The 20316-nt window shown below is 39.4% G+C and overlaps 1 protein-coding gene across 1 annotated transcript in view; it reads left to right on the top strand.

Annotated features, from left to right (window-relative positions):
* The window catches only part of LOC123972533 (flocculation protein FLO11-like), a 76348-nt gene that overhangs the window by 33850 nt on the left and 22182 nt on the right, over positions 1 to 20316 (top strand). Inside the window, exons 3-6 of the mRNA XM_046052059.1 lie at positions 1881 to 1967; positions 3000 to 3077; positions 5718 to 5948; positions 12876 to 14243. Of these exons, the coding sequence (XP_045908015.1) occupies positions 1881 to 1967; positions 3000 to 3077; positions 5718 to 5948; positions 12876 to 14243 (1764 nt within the window). The remainder of the gene's footprint in view (positions 1 to 1880; positions 1968 to 2999; positions 3078 to 5717; positions 5949 to 12875; positions 14244 to 20316) is intronic.

The following is a 20316-nucleotide window of genomic DNA, read 5'->3' as shown; positions in this document are numbered from 1 at the left end:
TTTTTCTTACATAAATATGGACAAATCAGGTGTCGGATGTCATTGTGTTACAGCTAAATGTGCTAGATTACTGCTCATCTGTGAAACAACAGTATAAGTAGTGCTTAACTTATTTTTGATCATGTAATGGCTGCTGAGGGAGGAAGTGTACTTTGAGTAAATATTTGTATTATCTAGTTGATTACATCATTTAATTGTTATGATAATAGTTTATAATATATAGCAGGTTTCATATCTGCTACTCAATAGGATTTGGTAGAATCAATAGTGCAAATCTTCTTTTTACTTTCTTGTCAAACAACTGTGTCTTGGTATGTGTGCCTCAGCGGGTGGCGCACATGCTTCGATCCTTTAAGCCACGTTCGCCGTCTCTAAGTAGCAAGTGTTGCTGAGGGAATCTCAGACGCTCTCGTCCTCCTCCTTGCGTAACCATGGTGATAGTCCCTTCAGCGACATGTTGTGTCGCCTCACTGTCAAAAGATATACTCACACACAGACACAGAATACACACTAACAGGCCGGAGAGGCTGGTTTTGGGAAGTTGTGCGTGTTAGTTAAACAGCTGACAGAGCAGAGTGACAGACGGACAGATTGAGTTTGTTTTTAAAGCCTGCAGGAAGCTAGATGTGTTTGTCAGAAACATGTAGGTCATTCATCCTGGGTCAGGGTTTCAATAGCTAATGTATTTCTGAGATGTCATAACTAGCTAGTGTTTTCACAATCATGAAGTTTTAGTTGATGATTTATTTGCTTAACAAATCATTGTGATTAACTCTGTTTACTAATATAGTATAAGCCTAATAATAGTTATAATACAGTTACACCTAATGAAGAAGAACCTTTCATTGACATTGAACATATAAATAAATTACATTTTTGTTTCCAGTCTTTGTAAACAAAAACTGCACAAATGTCACCTCATGCTCTGCTGCACATAAATGTACAGTTGTAGGACTCTCTATTTTATTTTTAAAAGTTAATTTGCAACGTGAAAAGACAAAGCCGCGTTACAGTCCCAGAATTTTAACTGCAAATTATCTAGTTAGAGAAGACAGACATTTATGTGAGGTGATGGATTTTGGTTTGTGAATAAAAAATGACCCAGCAAAAATGAAATGACAGATCAAGCGCCTCATTTATAAAACAAACTTACGATCACTTTTGATTAGGGGTGGTGGGGGGGAAATCAATACAGCATAGTATCGCAATATTTTCCGTATTGATACACGAACGTCAAATATCTATCTTTTATTGTATAAATTGTACATGAGAAATTTACTTTTTGGTACTATAATAATAGAATCAGTTCCTTTTTCAGTCCACTAGAAAAAGAGTTTAACATTGGGGAGACAATATGTTTAAAATCGCAATAATATCGTATTGTGACATAAGTATCGTGATAATATCGTGTCGTGGGGCCTCTGGTGATTCCCACCCCTACTTTTGATCTTCAGTATGACTTAGACAGGAAACAACGTAATAATACGTGTTGACTGGATTCAGTCTCCTCTACCATTTCTGTGATCTCATCTTCCAAAAAGTTGGAACGAAAATGGATTGATTGACTGAAAATGATAGTCGTCAGCTCAAATAATTGCTATCAGGCAGTCATGTAATAACTGTGACAGGCCTAGTCATAAACTTGAAATGTATGGAATAAACAATCTAGGCAATGAAAATCTTTGAGCACAATGTACAGTAGTAAAAAAGGGATGTTCTATTTGTACTTTGGGTAACATGGTATATGGGAAATTTGATCTAACAGGAATCCATGCAGGAGAATAAGAACATGTGATGTTCTGACAGAATTATGAGCTAATCGAGGATGTTTCTGTTTATTGATTGGCGATGACGTTAATAATTGTCTTTATCTCCTTTAGGTCCAGGAATGATGTCATCAAAGATGTCATCAGGGGTACACCAAGACTCACCTGGACAGCCTGCCTTCAGCTCTGACTACCTGTCTGGTGAGGGGGGAGGGAGTGCTAGTTATTTATCACAAGGTTTCCCCACTTTAGAAGAAGTTTGCAAAGAAGTTTGAGTATTTTTTGCAGAGGTCCAGAGGGGCTGTAGGTCAATCCCCCAAAATAACACTTACCAGGAATGACACTTTGGGCAATTCCATGTTTCAAATAAATATGTACAAGTAAAAACGTAAAATGTTCACAAGGACCTAGAAAATCATTTTATGCTAAAATCACACACTTGAGAGACTAGTAAAATGGCGGGTATCAAAAACTATTGACCCCACAACATAAGGGCATTGTCACATTATTTATGTGGTCACTATAAATGCCAAAATAAGCAATGTTTTCTTACATAATCCTCCACACACACATATACAACACTAAATGTCTAAATTTTAAGACAATTTATTGAAAGGAAAAAATCTAACCACTATAATCACGTAAATATAAAATCACATAAACAAAAATGGGTCTGGAGGTGAACCTGTTGAATGGTATAGCATGCCAAGGCTGGGTCTATAGTGTTTAAAGAAAAGAAAAGAGCAGGAAGAAGATGCATGTCACCATGAGCCTTCATTGCATTTTCCTTTTGTTGCTATGCCAAATTCTTTGTTCATAGGCCTTTTTGACTTGGCGTAGTAGTAGGAATAGCACAGGCGTTACAGTAACATTAATTATGGCTATTATCTATTCAAGTGTCCCAGTAAGCCACCACAGTGTGACAGTGAGCCTGCATGAACAATGCCAGAACCCTGAAACTCAAGAAGCTAAATGAAATTCTGCCATAATTCATTGTATTATTTACACCTTTGCTTTTCCTAAATTGTGTTATATTACCATTTTTTGTGTTTCCATTCAACCTAACATACTGCATGCACACATTTAAAATGCAGCAGGATCATGTTTAATATTTCTAAATTCTACATTTGCTTTGCCCATATGTGTTCTCTTTTTTTTCACTCATCCAGCTCATTTTGACTCTCTGCCTCTATTATCATCTCTCTTATTCCAATTGACTCCCCCCCCTCTCAGGTCCTATGATGGGTGGGAGGACAGATCAGTGGAGCTTGAACAAGACAAAGGACAGCAGCATGCCTGACTCATTTCTAGGTCCACTTTACTTTTTCACCTCCTGTGTACTTTTTACCTCTGACTGCAGACTTAGAAGCAGGTTATATTATACTATCCATCTTTAAAATATGGCCAGAATTTAAAAGAAAAACATTCAAAAAATGAACTTATATTATTAAAAATATATGATGAAGTAACAGTTCTGACGTTATGTCAAAGACGTCTGTGTATTGTTTTGCAGAGATATGAAGTTGGCATGCTTTAGGAGATAGGAGATTTGTCTCAGAGGCGAGATTGCTATGTTACACAAGCTCTCCCTATAAACAAAATAAACTCCCAAAATGTCAAGAAAGGAAATATTTGTACACCTATTTTCCTTATCAAATAGAAAAATACAACCTACTGATTTCAAGTTTCTCTCTTTCACCAAACTAATTGCCTTCTTAATTCATCATAAAACACACTTCATTCAAACTTTATTCAAACTCGACAAAAACTGAATAAAACTCTCCAAAACCATCTTGGTTAGCCTTTCCACTGTTACAACAATCATCAGCTCTGGCCCTTAATTCACCAACTTGAATGTGAGTTCCCTCTCGCTCCTCTCCCACTTGATGCCTCTTCTGTCCCCGCCTGAACCACCATGTCTTCCTCTTCCCCGGAGTCGGACTCCTCGTCTGAGACGCTGTAAATCACTTCTGTACTGTATTCCCTGTTGTCAGACTGGCCCTCATCAACCTCTGAGGCTGTGTTCGGTACCAGAAAATGTTCATTAACTCAAGAACCTTCCAGTTAGCTCAGAGTGGTGGCTAGAGTCATGGATTATAAGTGGTGCAAAGTGCTGGAAGGTGGTGGATTGTTTTTCACAGAACCTGGTTAAGAAAAACACTTGTTTTAAGGTAAAACAGCTCACTGTTACTGTGTGTTTATGGCTGTTAAATTAATTGTGTGAAAGTTTGTCAGGCTCTTTGATCAATATACTGGTGATCAGTTTGACTTGGAGTTTCAAAGTGCGACTGGTAGAGGTGCAGTTTGATGGCTACATCAGAGAAAACAATCAGGCGTGTGTTTTGAAAAAAATCCTGTCTTGATAGAGTTTGTTATGATTTTAATTGAGTTATGAGTTAATTTTTGCCTGCAGGATTTTTATACATGCCGACAAAATCCAGAATGACCGATGTTCTGTGCTCAGCAGGAAACGGGAGGTATTCCATACAACATTACTTTTTGTTAAGGTAATGTTACTTGTGTGAGGGGGGCGCTCCAGCAGGGCTACGGTGCTTATAACCTCTGCTGCTGGTTGACACTCTTTTTCATCACTACCTGTAGAGCTAACTTTCTATCATTATCATTGCTTTTAAATGACGTTTCTCACTGGACTTTCATGGGTCATGTTAGCCTTCCAGAGATACTAAAGGTGGGAATTATCCTTCATTGACGTTTTGCCCATTTAATCCCAGAACATCTCATGGTGTTGGGGCAGTGGACGTCTCAGCTGGATTTAGATACCTAAGTGGTTCCACAATGTGGCTTCTCTGTTCCCCCAGCTATTGTCTCTTCTTCGCAACCAGAGTCAGAAACCTTCATTTTCTGCTTCTTGACTTTTGTTGCCTTGAAGACAATGTCTCTCTGGAAACACTGTATAGAGACGCTCACAAAACCGCGGCAGCCAGCATCCACTTAATAGTTTGTTGCTCTCCAACATTCTGCCACTACTTCAGCATACAACAACTTTTTCCTTTCATGTGCTTCCTGGATGACCCCCTCGCATGGAACTGTCAGCTCTACTAACACGCTTCTTGGTTGCCGACCACAGGACGATGTCAGGTCTCAGTGTGGTGGTGGCGATATCGGTGGGGAACCTTAGCTGCTTGTCAAGGTCTGCTCTCATTGACCTGTCATTTCCTGGGGCAAAGACTATTATTGTTTCCTGTGTGGGGCGGTTCTGTACCGATTGTCCAGACATTACAAACTGGACAAGCTGCGTCAGGTGACAATGGGGCTTCTCATTTTCAAACAGGTACTTTGACTGGTTTCCAGTAAATTGCTTAATTTCTAAATCCTAAATAAAGTGACCATAAATAAGCATAAGCTATCATGACGTTGTGGCAGCATGTTTTCTCCCCCTTCCCTCCAGGATTGTTTGTAAAGGAGAAACCCGTCTATTGCAAAGGAAAGGTGTAACCACCCACAACAAATAAAGTCACTAAAGCAACTATGTGTGGAACGTTTATGAGTGTAGAATGTATCAAATTATTCTGATGGCATTTATTATAAATGTTAGAAATATTTAACAATCACAGTAGAAATTATTATTAAATATACAGAGATCTGGAGGCACCGTCAGTCTTCTGTCCAATCAGCTGCCACCTGCAACTCAGCATACTGAGAAAACAACACACATAACAGGATCAAAGGCACCAAAAACTCACAATCACTCGAATACAAATACCTATTATGACTCCATAACAGTATGTAAATAGGCCAATCTGGTTATGGTGTTACCAAATAATTCTATTTCTTGGTCTCAACGCTATTACTATACAGTATGTGAATTAAGACTTTTTTTAAATAAAAAGCAGCAAGTGGTATATATATAGTGTGTATAGCTTTTTTATGTACATTTGTCTTAGAGCCAATTGTCTGGTGATGTATCTCTGTGTTCTGTCTCTCCCTCAGGCTTCTCTCAGTCTGGGATGGGGGGGACCATGGGGTCCAGCCTGCCACCATTTCAGACCAGTATGAGCTCCACTCTCGGCCAGAGTGGGATGGGTTCAGCTATGGACACCCAGAAGAATTCAGGCCTGTTTGGTGTGGAAAACAAAACCACCAGTGGAAGCAGTTCGTTTAAAACCAGTGATCTGTTATCTTCTGGTGGCCCGGGAATCCACTCTATGGATCATTCTACAGGTATCAGACAGAGGGTTGGTTGTACGTGTTTCCATATGCTGGGGCAGGAGAGGAGGAAGGAGTCAGGAGAATGAGGAGAGAGGAGGAGTTTTAATGTATGTTTCAGGCAGTGTTGGATTTGTCACACAGTTACAAAGAAGGTTAGAGCTAGATCCCTGGCCCAAATTGAAAAGTCAAACTCTTAAGAACCTAAAATGTTATGCTAATCTTGTTTTTAGAAATTTGCATGGGTTTCTGTAACAGGGCAGCTGGGACAGGCGGTGGCAAGAGAAGAGTAACAACCTGATTACACAGGACATGCTTTCAGCAGCAGAGGGCAGCCTTTTCCAGCTGTTTTTAAGGTGGAACAGTTCCAGCTCAGTTTTTAGTTCGCTGGTTGCCTCATGGCTTCACGCTTTGTGTACTTTGCGATTCTCTTTTGCTACTGACAAACTGGATGAACAGACAGATGTGACTTATGCAGTGACCCTTTTAAATGATAAACACAGGACATCATTTTATGCCTTCAGTAGTTACTGCAGTTTGATGGAGAAAAAAAAAAGCAGCCTATAGGCAACTTAGTGCTTCCAATGAAATTTCTAGTTGCCTCTCACGATGAATTGTCAATGTGTATAATAATCAATAGCTGCTTGAGTGAATAACATTAGCTGAATGTGTGGTTGCTGATCAACAAACCCACAAACCCACAGGAGGATTTAACTGCAAAGATAGGGCAACACACCATGCCCTTTTCAGTCTTCTGTGTAACACTACATTTCATATTCAGATATTTATTTTCATTCAGGCAGACTGTGACTCCTCCTAAAAGCCTCAGGCGAGGGAAATAGGCAACAAATAAAGAATTCAACGACAGAACCCCAAAGCCCTCATCTGAACTTTAAAAATGACTCAGTGAGTTTCAGTAGTGCATTACTTATTAAACATTTAACCAGCTCTTATTCAGGATTTTATTCTTTACCTCTTCTCCGTTCTGTTTTGTTAGACTGCGTTCAGACTGCAGGCCAAAGTGACCCAAATGAAATACTTTTTCTCATGTGTGACTCAGATCTGTTTTTTTTCCAGTTTGATTTGGGCCACTTTCATATACAGATACAAACTGGAGTCCAATCTGGGTCACATTAAAAGGTGCAGTAAACAATTCTGTAGAGATCCAACACCATGACAAAAATCCTGATATAGAGCGACACAGCAGGTAATGTAATTAACGTTAGCTAAGTCGTGAGTTAGCATGCTGTTGTTACAGTTGCTGCTGCGAAACTAACATTAAGCTAACATGCAGAGAGGACGAGACCCAGGGCCACCACACCTGCTAACAGCAATATTCACAAATCTCCTGTTACTATAGCTGACATCACAACATCAGCATGTCTTAATAAACTAGAAAGTAAGCTGAATGTCAGCGGGCAAGTCATTCTATCCACAAGTCATGGCTGGAAAAGTGATGTGTGGCTCGGTCCAAGCCACTTTGTTTGTTTCCCATTTAAAGAGCCAGAGCTGTGTACAACATTTTTTTCAGGGCACACACAGAACGGACAGCGGACCGTGAGGAGATTTTTCAAATAAATCTGAGCATAAAGGCCTGCAGTGTGAACGTAGCCTTAGTGTACTAAATCAGCTAGCTTAAAGCTTGCTGTGGTACAAGCTGATTGTTATGTAAAAGTTATGTTGTGATCTGTGTCATCTGCGCAAAACAAAGGACAATACACTGCAGGATATTTCAACAGACATCTTTTGGAAACCAGGGATAAATTAAGGAATGATTGTATTTTACCCCAAATGAGTTGTTACCTAACAATATCTGCAATAATGACAGCATTATTTAGAATGAAAATTGTAGTTATATTTGTATAAAAAAACCCTCCTCATTACATTTTCAAGGAAGAGACTTTAGTGATGTAACCACATGCTGCCATTTTAAAATTCTGTGTTTAGCTGTCCGCTCCATCACACAAAATATCTGCAGACATTCTGTAAATGGACCAATCCTGTCACATAATTTGCATGACAACCATACATTAGGGCTGGACGATATGGCCAAAAATGTTATCACGATAAAAAGTTTAATATCTTTTGATATTGATAATTATCACGATAAGTATCAAATCATTATGTCTTTCGAGTTTAAAGATTGATTTTTGCTCCTAATTTGTGTATTATTCAAGTGGATAAAATCAAACATTTATTGACTATTTATTGAACATTTGTTATATTGTTATTGAAAAAAATTATATTGCGATAATTATTGTTATTGTTTTATTGTCCAGCCCTACAATACATACATAAAATATAAGCTTTAAATAAGCGAACCTTCTTTCTTTCTTCTTTGTTAAACCTTAAGTAAAACCTATATCCAGTTAACACTGCAATCTGTCTATATTAGTGCAGTCTTTCATATATTGGGTTTCTGAGCTGCATCATCAGTGAGATGGGTAGGAAGCAGACCAAACTGATTAGAGTTCAGAATCAGAATCAGCTTTATTTCCAGGTATGTGTACACATACAAGGAATTTGACTCAGGATTGTACAACACGATGTTCTTACTTATACAATAATACAATAATAAAATATGACACAGGCTACAGTATAGAGAACATATATATATATATAAACAAAAACAATATAGACAGATTGAGACAATGCAATGAGCAGAGTGCAAAGGATATAGTAGTAAATTATTATTATTATTATGATTATTATTATTATTATTATGTACATGTCACAGGTGGATGAGATAAACAGGTGCACATACGCATCCATCATACATGTACACATGTACACAGTGCGATGGAGCATAGTGCAAAGGATGCTGGAATATGAGCAGATAAACATGATACATTGTTTTTGTGCCTTAAACTGCATTAATTACAAAAGTAATGAGTAATGGAAATGTTTATTATCTCAAGAAGGACGCTTACTGGTTAGCTCACAGTACAGAATTAGCGATGAGCTCCACCTCCAGCTATCTGTCAGAGCGCTGGATTTCATATTGTGCAAAGTCATATCCATAATGAGGGAGAACATGTGTTTGTAATAACATTAATAATGACTCTGTTCTATTTAAGTGTCCCAGTAAGCCATGACAGAGCACCAGCATGCACAATATCAGAAAATGACAAAAGGCACTCACTCCAATAGTAATGCAAGTGTCACGATTGCTTTTGCACATATGCATTGAAAAATCTAAATCTAAAGATGTTTAAAGAAAAAAGGCTTTTTCTTTAGTAAAGATTTAGCTGTTTTAATAGCTGTGTAATTTATCTTTATGTCTTTCTCTTAATTGTTCTTTCTATAAGAGCATTTATTAGGGCAGCTGAATAGGTCATTCCTGCTGGCAGGCATAATGAAACTTTTAGAGTAATGGCAAGTCATATCTTTCTGCTTCCTGCTGCCTCACATCACGTAAATTCTAAAGAAGTCAAACGATGATCATCTTTTCATAAAAAAGTTACTTTTTTCACAGAAGGAGTCTCTAGTCCGGTTGGATCAGTCTATCCTCTGTTTAGCCAAATAAGTAAGCATAATATATTTGCACAAGTAACAAAAGTACCACCTGTGACCTGCTCTATAAATCCAAATAACTGTCGTTTACACTTATTGTCTCCTCTCTAATTCACTAGTTTTTGTGGCCCGGGTGCATTTAGATTGATGCTTAAGACTTGCAGTGTATGGACATCGGTATTTTTGTAGCTAATAAACTTCTGCTTGGCACTGACGATACATTTTCCAACCAGTCTTCCGCTCTGTCTATGTTGCCTGTTTTCAAACTGTGTTCCTGTGCTTGAAACTGTTCTACATACCTGTTCTTCATGAAATTTTAGATTAACTCTCACACAGACAGCCAGCACTCAAACATTAATGTTTCGCTTGGCAGTTTGCCAGACTCTAGATTAATATCCCATTAAATACCTTTTCACATTAAATATAGATGATAATGCCCCGGCCTCGTCCCTTCTCTGAGCTGTTTATAGCCGGGGAAGCATTGGAGGCCAAAGGGAGAAAATAGCAACTTTTAATCAATTTCATAATACAGGGAAGTGTCAGAGGAACGCACCTTTTTGTGGTTTCACATCCAGTGATGTAAGACTGAGAGGAAAAGAGGGGAAAGGAGGGTGAAAACTGACATGGAATACTAATTTAAACAGTCGGAGGGCATGATGAGCAGACTGAGAGAGCTGTATAGGTCAGAGAGATTTATTTATGTGGTCTGTTCCTCTATCTGTCTGTTCATTTTTCAGTCGCTCCTTGTTGAGCTGATAAAGTACTTGTCAGGAATAAATGAGAAATATGTCTTCAGAGGGGAAAGCCATCCCCAAATGTGATGACTTCATCCCCAAACGAGAGAAAACAGTGGGGTCAGACAAATGAAGTGATCATTTCAGTGCAAGCTGAATTTCTTTAGTTGACTGTTAAAGCTTGCATGTGCACAGTTTGTCATTGTTTTGTGATTCTGTCACATCACACAAGTTTAATGTGTCATTTTGGATCATTTTAGCATTTCTGCATGAATGACAATGATCCATTTACTACCATGATTCTTCATACATGCATGCATTTTTTCTTAATCATGCATGCTAGACACTGTTTGAAATTAGCTTGATTCATTTACTTTTTTATGTAGCTTCAGAGCTCTATTGCTCCCAATGTGTTTGTCTTGCTCTGTTATGTGTGACTGCTTCCTACACGACACCAGCTCTGCTCGCTGGGTCATGCTGAAAATGATGATGATGATGTTGATGTTGATGATGATGATGATGTTGTTTAGAAGAGGTGACTTTTTCCTCACAGAAAGAGAGAATCACACAACATTGTTTGACTAAAAGTGCTTTCTTAAAGCACAGTCAGTTCCGTAATTGAAAATGTACACAATATGATATGACCATACAATGGATCTTTCACCTTTCATTTCCTCCAATTTTACTGTATTCATTGGAATTATTGGTATAGAATTTACCCCTTAATGACAAAAAAGCAATGATCTAGAGTTAGATGTAAATTGTAGATATAGAGTAGATCTCCAATCACAGTCAGCTTTGGTCCTACAAAATTACCATAACAATTTGGCAAATTCTCATAAAAACATTGTTTTATGTGAAATGCAGCAGAGATGAGTCACAGCCATGTTGCAACCGTGACACAGCAAAGCAGATAAATCAGAGCAAATTCTTATCAAACGATGCCCAGTGCTGATTCATTATGTTTCTCTGAAATAGCACCTGTAACTATATTTCTTAATGTAAATTGATAATGCACATTAGCCCACTGAACCATAGAAACAGAATCATTGTCTTTAACAGGTGAGTAAAGTACAGGTTCAATGTATTTATAAAAGCAGGCACCATCACATACATCATAATTTATGGAAACGTTCAAAAGGATTTGCAAAAGGAGCCTAAAAGCAGTCAGACTATGGTTACTATGGCCGGGAACACACAGGGAAGAAAACTTTAACTTTCATTCTTGCATATTGTCTGCACAAGCAGCATATGCAACAAAGCAAAGGAGAGGGCAAGGGGCCTTACTTATATGTATAAAATATGTCATCTGAGTGCAATGCTAACATGCATGTTGCAGTATGTTATACTAAAAATCAAATGTTACTAAATGCAGTGCTGCTATCCTAGTATTTGCCAAAAGTAATCTTACAGTTGCTGCCCCCACCCAGTGTCATCAAGTCTCAGTAGGTGCACTATAATAATAGTTGTCATGTTTAGATGGCGACCTCAGAAAGTAATGGAAATGCCTTTCTTCCTCAATGTTCCTCAAAGTTCAACAGTGATACTGGCAGAGATGGTCTTTCCATAACTTATAAGGTAGATTTATTTATTATTTTACAACACAGGGTTGTATAACAAGATCTAAAGAAGGGTTTGAGTCCCCTTAGGATTAGAGTCCCTAAGTAACTAAAGGGGGGATAGAGTGGGAGATGGGGAATCAAAGGAGTAAAATAAGCAAAGGTCGTAGACCTGCCTGTTTTTATTTTCTGTTTAACTTTTAAAACTTTTTTATATTTTCCTGTTCTTTTATGTAAAGCACTTTGAATTACCTTGTTGTTGAAATGTGCTATACAAATAAACTTGCCTTGCCTTTATGCTACTCACAAAAAGCAAACATTATATACACCGTCTTTTCAGTCCTGTCTATTGGCCGTCTTTGAGACAATACAAGAAGAATTCAGTGGAATTTGACACCCCTACGTGGATCACTACCTTCACTGAAGTGACTGATATTCAACTGTTTTATAAGTCAGGGCTCTTTGTAGTCAGGTATGGATTATGTATGTCTTAAGCATAGAGGTTGTCTGCGTTATTGTAGTCATGGCTTTAATTAAATAATTTCAGATAAACTTGTTGAAGCCTTGTGTTGGATCACTTGAGGCAATTTAATAAACTTTTGCGCAGATCCCTCTGGTGCCACACAAGGCTGCCGATATTTATAGTGTATGTGCAAACAATCCAAGCGACTGGATTAAGCCTCTCTGTAAGCACACCCTGAAATACTGATACATTCACTAGGAGTGGCTTAGTCCCCTAATAGGGGTACCCTAATCCCAATTATTGTCCCAATGCCAACCTATTCGATATACTACATGCAAAATCATAGAAAATAATAGCTATGAGTTTATCACATGCTCTGTGTAAGAAAGAGCAACTAATTCTGTGGTATCACAGACCAATAATCCAACTTCAGTTAATGGTAATTCTACAAGCCACCGTTCTTCAAAATATCACTTCAACTGGTATGGACCTTACTCTTTTAATGAGACCAGTGATTACACTCATTTACTGCCATGAAACATTAAACAATTTAGACATGAAGTAGTGCAACCAACTATGGTAACGATAATCTGATGGCTTTTTGGCAGGTGATTCTTTAACACAGTATGTGATTGGTTCCTCCTCTTATAAAACCCTCCCCCCCCCCCGGCAGCTCCCGTCCTCTCTCCCAGCGGCTCAATGGACGACAGCAGTCCCAGTTCCTCCACCTCCGATCCCCTCAGCCCCGAGAGAGTGGGGCCGGGGGGCAAGGCTGGCAAGCAACAGCAGAGACGGAAGAAGAAGAAGAGGAAGGACCGTGGCGAGGTCTACGCCTTCTTGGATAGCCAGGAGAATAACATTGGCCAATCAGACAAGCATGGGATGCAGGATAAGGGTGGATGGGAGGCAGAGGAGGACGTAGACGAGGAGGAGAACCGAGAGTGGGAGATCAGAGAGAGTGGAGGAGGGGGACGAGTGAAAAGCAGGAAGGCTAAGAGTCGGGCAAGACTTCCAGAGGAGTGGGGGGCTCCCCAGCAGCCCATCTCCCCCACGTTGGCTACAGTCGCTCCTACCTGGACTGCAACTGCAGACTCTGGTCCTTTTGACTCCAGAGCTCCAAACTCCAGCCCCAGCCCTGTTTTGCCATCTGCCCCCGCACAAATACCCACAAGTTTCACCAACAGTTTGCATGCTAGCCCTGTAACAGATTCATCTCCACGCTCCTATGAGCCGATGTGTGTAGACGATTTCCTGATGTCTGCTAAAGGTGGTCAAAAAGCAAACGAAGACAAAGTTTCGACCAGCAATCCTGAACCTAACGTTAGTTTAGTGGCTAGTGCTGCCAACAAGAGTAGTTTAGCTGGGGATGTTAGCAGTAGTCTAGCATTGATGGCAGGGGACAATCTGAGCCCAGTCTCCCAGACCTTCTCTTTCCTGGATTCTGTCCTCCAGACCCCCCCAGGCTCCACTCCTGACTCACAGACCACCACCCCTATAATAAACACCCCCTCCCTTGCTACCGCTCTCCTGTCAAATTCCACCCCGACAGAGACCTCCATCCCTGCTTCACAAGCTTCTTCTGTTTTCAATCCCTCCAAGAGCACTATAGACTTTCCTCCTACTTCCGCTTTGTCCACCAACCCATCACCCTTAGGTGCCGCAGACCCACACCCACCTACAAGTGCAGTCGGATCCTCCCTCAACGTTGATGCCCAGCCTTTTGTTCCCTCAGCCACACTCATATCCTCCACGGCCACATCTGTTAAGACCTCCTCCACTCCTGTTACAGCAGCAGCAGCCTACACGGCAACCACTGCTACGGTGTCCACTACCACCTCAGACACTGCCCTTAAGTCCTCTGCTTCTCCCCGTAGGAATGAAGCCTCTCCCACATCAGGCACTCCCCCCCAAAATGTAGTCACACCATTTAGCTCAGTAACAACCACTCTCCCTTCTTCCATCACCCCTGCAGCCCCTCCCTCTCTCCCTGCACACTCAGAGCACCAGGAGTCCTCGTCGTCACAGCTCCCCCCACTGGAAGGTTGGTGAACTACAGGGAAGATTATGAATAACAATGGGCAAATTAGAGCAAAATGATTGTAGGCTAGGATAGGAGGAAGTAGCTTCTGTTTGTCTTCTTATATGCATGGCTCTTTGTCTGTGGATCGAGCGCCAGGTCTGCCTGGTCGACTTGATCCGTTCCTCGATGTATTTGTAATAACCAGTGCCCGACAGAGAAATGTAGAATGTTTTAATCTGTTTTTAAGATATCTACAATAGATGTGCGAACAAATCTGCTCTTTATTATTATTAGTCATTATATTTTAAAGAAATATGGTTTCATCTCAAAAATGTACCAGAGAAACATTTGTGTTCAGATAATTCACTCTTCCCAGCTGTTGGCATGAGAATGGGACACAAATGTAATGTGCTGGTCGGGCCCTATATTAACAAAACTACATGGGCAAAGTGAGAAGTTGTCTGATTTGATTTCACTTTGCCTGCCTCCGTGTATCTGTTACCTGAATTTCTTGACCTGCTGCTTCTGATAGCTCCATTATCTATGCTTGCTGCACTGTCTACAGTTTCATCTGATTGTCAGCTTCCTGTGTATACGTCTATCCCCGCTCTGTCTATAGAAACACACACATAACCTGGGTCCTTGCATGGCAAAGCTAGTTTGCTAATGCATTTTTAGCTTTATAAAGTAAATAAAGTAAATAATATCATAGTTGTTGTGTTTTATCAACTGCATAGAGCCAAATTAGTGCGGTGTAGAAGAGAAATTAAAAGTAAACATGGCTGTGCTTACTGATAATGTAAAATATGGTTTAGGTTTGTAAGGCACAACCTGCAATAATTCAATTTACTTGATGCCCCTTGGGATTATTGTGTATATATTTGGTGTTTTGTTGCAACTGTTTAAAATAGGTTTGACCACATTTTCTCAAAGCTGATTTTTCTGTAGAAGGGGGAATGCTGTAAGAGAATGTACGACATTCACATTTAGGTAGCAAATCTGACACATGCTACCCACTGAAGACCAAAGTGGAGTAATCTAATATTTTTAAACTTAGTGTCCAAAATACTCCAGTCAGCTATCCTGTGAATTCTTAAGTATACATTATTTGAACCCATTAGACAGTTTGACAAAAAATCCCTTCATTCAATGTCCCCTTACTGGATGTCTAAACCCGCCAATATACGGCCACCTGTCAATAACAATAGTTCCATACTTAAGCAATATGATGACTACTGAACCATCTCCATGTGCAAACTCCATACAATGATAAAGGCCACAATATGTGGCCCAAAGCTCCAGAAGACTTCCAGTAAGGGGGTTTTGAGTAAAGATATTTTGTCAAACTGAAAATACACTGTCCACTTGTTTAGGTACACCTGTATAATCTTTCAATACAAAAGCCCTGGTTTATTCTACCTGTATAGAGTAAATGGTGTGTTTAGATATTAGAAACAACTGAATGTTATGCAGCCCAGTACAACACCATCACAAACTATGACCTGGTAAATCCGCAGAACTTGGATTACGTTAGATTTTACAGGTGTACGTAATAAAGTGCCCTCTAAGTGCATTTTCAGGGTCAAGAATTAAACTTCAAGAGTTACAGTGTCTAAAATGAGATTCATTGGTTTTAATCACTTGTGACCTTGACCCTGCAATGCAAAGTGCAGTTGAAAAATCCATGTTATTGTTCCCATTAAAATCCTAGTCCTAGGTTTGAATATTTTATCCTGGTATGCTGTCCTAAATAAGAAATAAAATCACTGTCAAATATCAGGGTTTCCCCCAGTTATTACGACAGAATTACAGAACTGCAGACTCTTGACCTTGAGCTAGTCTAAAAAAGCGATGTGTATGACATAACTTTGACAGATATAGTTGACCATCCCCATGACTGTAACAACCACATAGTTACGGACAGTCTAGTCCAGTCCAGTGCCTATGCCAGCTGTCCTTTTGGCCTGCCTGACCTCTTGTACACTGGGGGAAACCCTGAAATGACCTCATTGTAATGTGTCTTCCTCCTGATAATGCTGGGTTTCAATCCTGAGTACTTTGTCTCTGGCTACATCCCACAATCTGCTGAATGAAGCTTTTCCAGTGTGATTCTCTCGATGCTTCTCCACAGCTCTTTCCTACTACTAAAACTTGACCCAATACTTGACACTGATAGGAAATGTGTGTTCGCTGCTTTTGAACAATTTATTGAATCTGACTGTTGCTCTAGCATCCAAATTCGGACACCGTAGACCTTTATTCTGACATAGTAGCATTCAATAACACAGTTTTTTTCTTTCACACTGGCCTTCTAGCTGTAATAGTGACAAATCTCTAAAATGTCCTGTAACTTCCAGAAATTCGAACTGAGTTTTGAAGCACATTCATGAATAATAGCAGGGCTAACGCTGAGACATTGTTTGGGTTGATTTTGGAGAACTGTATTTAATGCAGTGAAGCTGATGAGATCTTTTTTCCTCTCTTCTCCCCTTCCCTTCTTTTGTTTTTTATAATGCCACCAATTATGTGACCTTGAACAACAGGTAAGACAGGTTCCCTTTTATCAAGTTTGCATAATATTTTATTCTCATGTGGAACTTTGTAGGGGATGTTGATCATCTCTGACCCCACAGTGGTATTACTGTGTTTTCTGTGGTGAATAGTTATTTAATTTATTTACATGAGTGTTTTTAACTAGGGGTGGGCAATCTGATGATTTTAGAGATTGAGATTGTGATCTAAAGTGTCTACAATCTACTTTGTTGGCAAATGTAGAGACTGAGTTGTTTAATTTCCTCTTACTTCTGTTTTCAAACTTAACATAACCTCATTGACTAGCTTTGACATTAACTAGATGGCTATGCTGACTGGATGAATCACTTCATGTTGTTCTTTCCTGGGTGTCATATTGTAAATGATGCAACTGTTGTGAGTACTTGAAAAGTGTTATTTTATGATTATGTTATCTTTAGTCATCTGTTTACAACTTAAGATTCATTTTGAAACCTATGTGGTATCTTTAATGCAATAGTGTGTTTTATTGGTGCAAATGGAGAAATTCATAAGCTGTTTCATGCATTTCAAAATTGGGAAAAAAGATACATGATTGCGATAAAATTGTGATTGATTGTGGTATTAATTTTTGCCTACACGTAGTTGTAACAATTATGACTTGAATTATGAATTATGTGTAGGATTTGCACATACAGAATAGAGTCACACTGACTAAAATCAGGCCCAAACAAAGCTTTTGTTTAAAAAAAACCAAAACAAGTGAAGCAAGAGGTTTGGCTGATGATGCTTTAATATTTAAATGATGTATGTTGTGTCTTAATTTGAATTGACATCAGCATAGCATAACACAAATCATCATATTATCTTCTTTTGGTACAATCTGAATCCCAACTGTATCTCAGCAGGTGAAATCAGCTTTCATTAGAACATTAACTAGACTATACCAGGAAGTATACCGGGATAGTAGATCTAGAGCTCATCCAGAGTTGGTGAAATAGACCCTTTTCACGAGAGACATTTTAACTTGTCGAAGCATGATCAGCCAGGATGAACTGTATCTTTGCCAATATGTTACTGAGTTGTTATGAACATGACAGTGTCTACCAGATGGCATTACTTCACACCATATGAATTGGTGTTTGACTATTGTCAGTTCAGGGATATGTGAGGCATTGTGTACTCGACAAATTAGCACTATGATCCAATGACAAATGCAACTTTAACTGTCAGTATCTCATGTGTCTCAAGAAGCACGAATCTTTAGAGGAAACATGTGGCTCTTCATTTATCGCAAGTCCGTGGATCTTTGTGTTCATTAAAAGGCCGTCGCTGCTGCAGAGGATAGCGCAATCCATCCATCTACTTTGCTTATTCAGTTAGCACTAAGTTTTCCCAGGATATGTTGCTCTGCAGCCTCTCTAAGTGCTGGACTTGACCGAGGTCTGGTGCCACTACAGTCACACAAATTTTATAGGATTTGAAAAATGGAGGTTATTAAGATGTCAGTGCAAACAGTACAGTGTGTTATTTTTCAAACAGGGGAGACAGCCCAGTAGAAATTGAGCTATTAATATTCATTAGGCCCTATCATTAGGTAATCACTAAGTTTGTGATTCTTTCTAATACTAATAACATTTTGGCATGCTGCATATTGCTGTTTCTACACTGCATTTCCCAAAAATCTCAACAATGTGTTATTGGAAATTTATGATTCAGGTTAGGTTTCTTTAGGTGATGCTCTTTCCTTACATTATTCATTTAGCTGACACTTTTATCCAAAGCAACTTGCAATTGCTTTATATGTTATGTTATGAGGCATGTGACCTATTATATGAGGTCACATGCCTCTGGAGCAACTAGGGGTCGGGGTGGAGCAGATACTGTGTTTCTGAAAGACTGGGAATCAGTGAATGTACTCTAAAAGAGTTATTAACAGCTGACTGGTTCCTTGGCTAAAGGTTTGGTAGATGTCTGCTTTGTTACCTCTTTTCTGTCTGTGTCTGTTTCCCTTTATCTTGTCTGTTTGTATTTATAAACCTGCGCTCTGTCTTCATATCTACCTATCTTTTCTTCAATACTTAGTACACTTAGTACTATTTCATCCTTACAAAAGGCAATGACACCCTCAGTCTTTACCATGTACTTAGGTGTGTGTGTGTAGCCTTTAAGGTGGAGAGGAGAAATGGGCATTCATGCCTGTGTCCTGTATGTGTGAAAGCTTGTCAGTGTCTGTAATGAAGGCTCAAAATTCAGACAGATAAACTATGTGCATGTGTGTGGCAGAGACAGAGAATGCATTCTTGTTGGCAAAGCAAAGCAGTAACTATCTTTTGCCAGTGAGTAAAGACACACACACACACACACACACACACACACACACACACACACACACACAGACGCAATGACCTAGTTTTGTCCTTGAAAGCAAGCCAGTGAGGTTAAAATTATGAATATAAATTGAGATAATCACTGGGGACCCGCGTTTTGTCTGGTTGGCTCACTAACATTGCAGATAAATAATCATTTTGCATTGTTTGTTGGTTGTAAGGCAGTGCGGGGTTGTTGAGTCTCTACCCTGCTCATTGGTTCCATCAGGTGCTTGCTAGGAGGACTGCAGCTCTGACCACAAACTGTTGCAGCTAGAGCTCATCAGAGGCAACTGGCTTCTGTTGGCAAAGACAAATAACTGCAGAGCATTAGACAGACTGGCTCCTGGATTAGAAATGTTCCCAAATCTGAATCCAGTATTTGGCAAAGCACATGTCATTTCTTTAAGAAAATGTTAGTATTTCTTTTTTGAGTTTGTTCATGTGAGGAAAATGTAGCTGTAGTACAAGTTATCAAGTTATTATTCAAAAACAACTGCAAAACCATTTTCTAGTTCCAGCTGCTCAAATGTGAGGATTTGTAGTTTGTTTTTTTCTGTCCTATATCATTGTACATTCACTATCTTTGAGTTGAGTTAATAGACCAAACTGTACCTGCAGTCCTCATGCTGAATATAGTCAAAACCATACAATAACATAGTAAACTATAGAGTTAGACTTATAGGCCAACACGTCACCATACCCATGACTGCTGGAAAGTACCAGTCCGGCAACAGGCATATGGAACGTTAAGTGCATTACATAAGTCACAGTTACATAAAGTCAGTCAGTTACATAAATACATGGTTAATGTTGTGTTAGCGTTGTGAAACAGTTTTAGTTTGGTTAGGTTTAGGCAACAAAACTACTTGGTTAGGTTTAGAAAAAGGTCATGGTTTGGTTTAAAATAAGTAAGCGTACGTAACTTACCTATGAAACGTTATTTGACTTCAAACAGGTCAACTTTGACTTTCTTTCACACAGTACTTGAACCTCGGGCTCCTTACTTGACTCATCTATCCACCAATTCCACCCACCTAGTAGCACCAGCTTTGTCGCCCTCTACATCACCTGACTTCCTCTTTGGCCACCGTCATGTGTCCATATATTAACGATAAACGTAAATATGGGTTGCAATAAGCTGCTGCATAATTGACCCGTATGGCTGGTTTTCTGATGAGGATGGGCTGGATATGCCGCTGATATTAGCTCAG

The sequence above is a fragment of the Micropterus dolomieu genome, linkage group LG06 (genome assembly GCF_021292245.1).
Source record: "Micropterus dolomieu isolate WLL.071019.BEF.003 ecotype Adirondacks linkage group LG06, ASM2129224v1, whole genome shotgun sequence".
NCBI classification, from domain to species: Eukaryota; Metazoa; Chordata; class Actinopteri; order Centrarchiformes; family Centrarchidae; genus Micropterus; species Micropterus dolomieu.
Note: the sequence above shows the minus strand (reverse complement) of the source record. Positions and strands in the feature narration are given on the sequence as shown.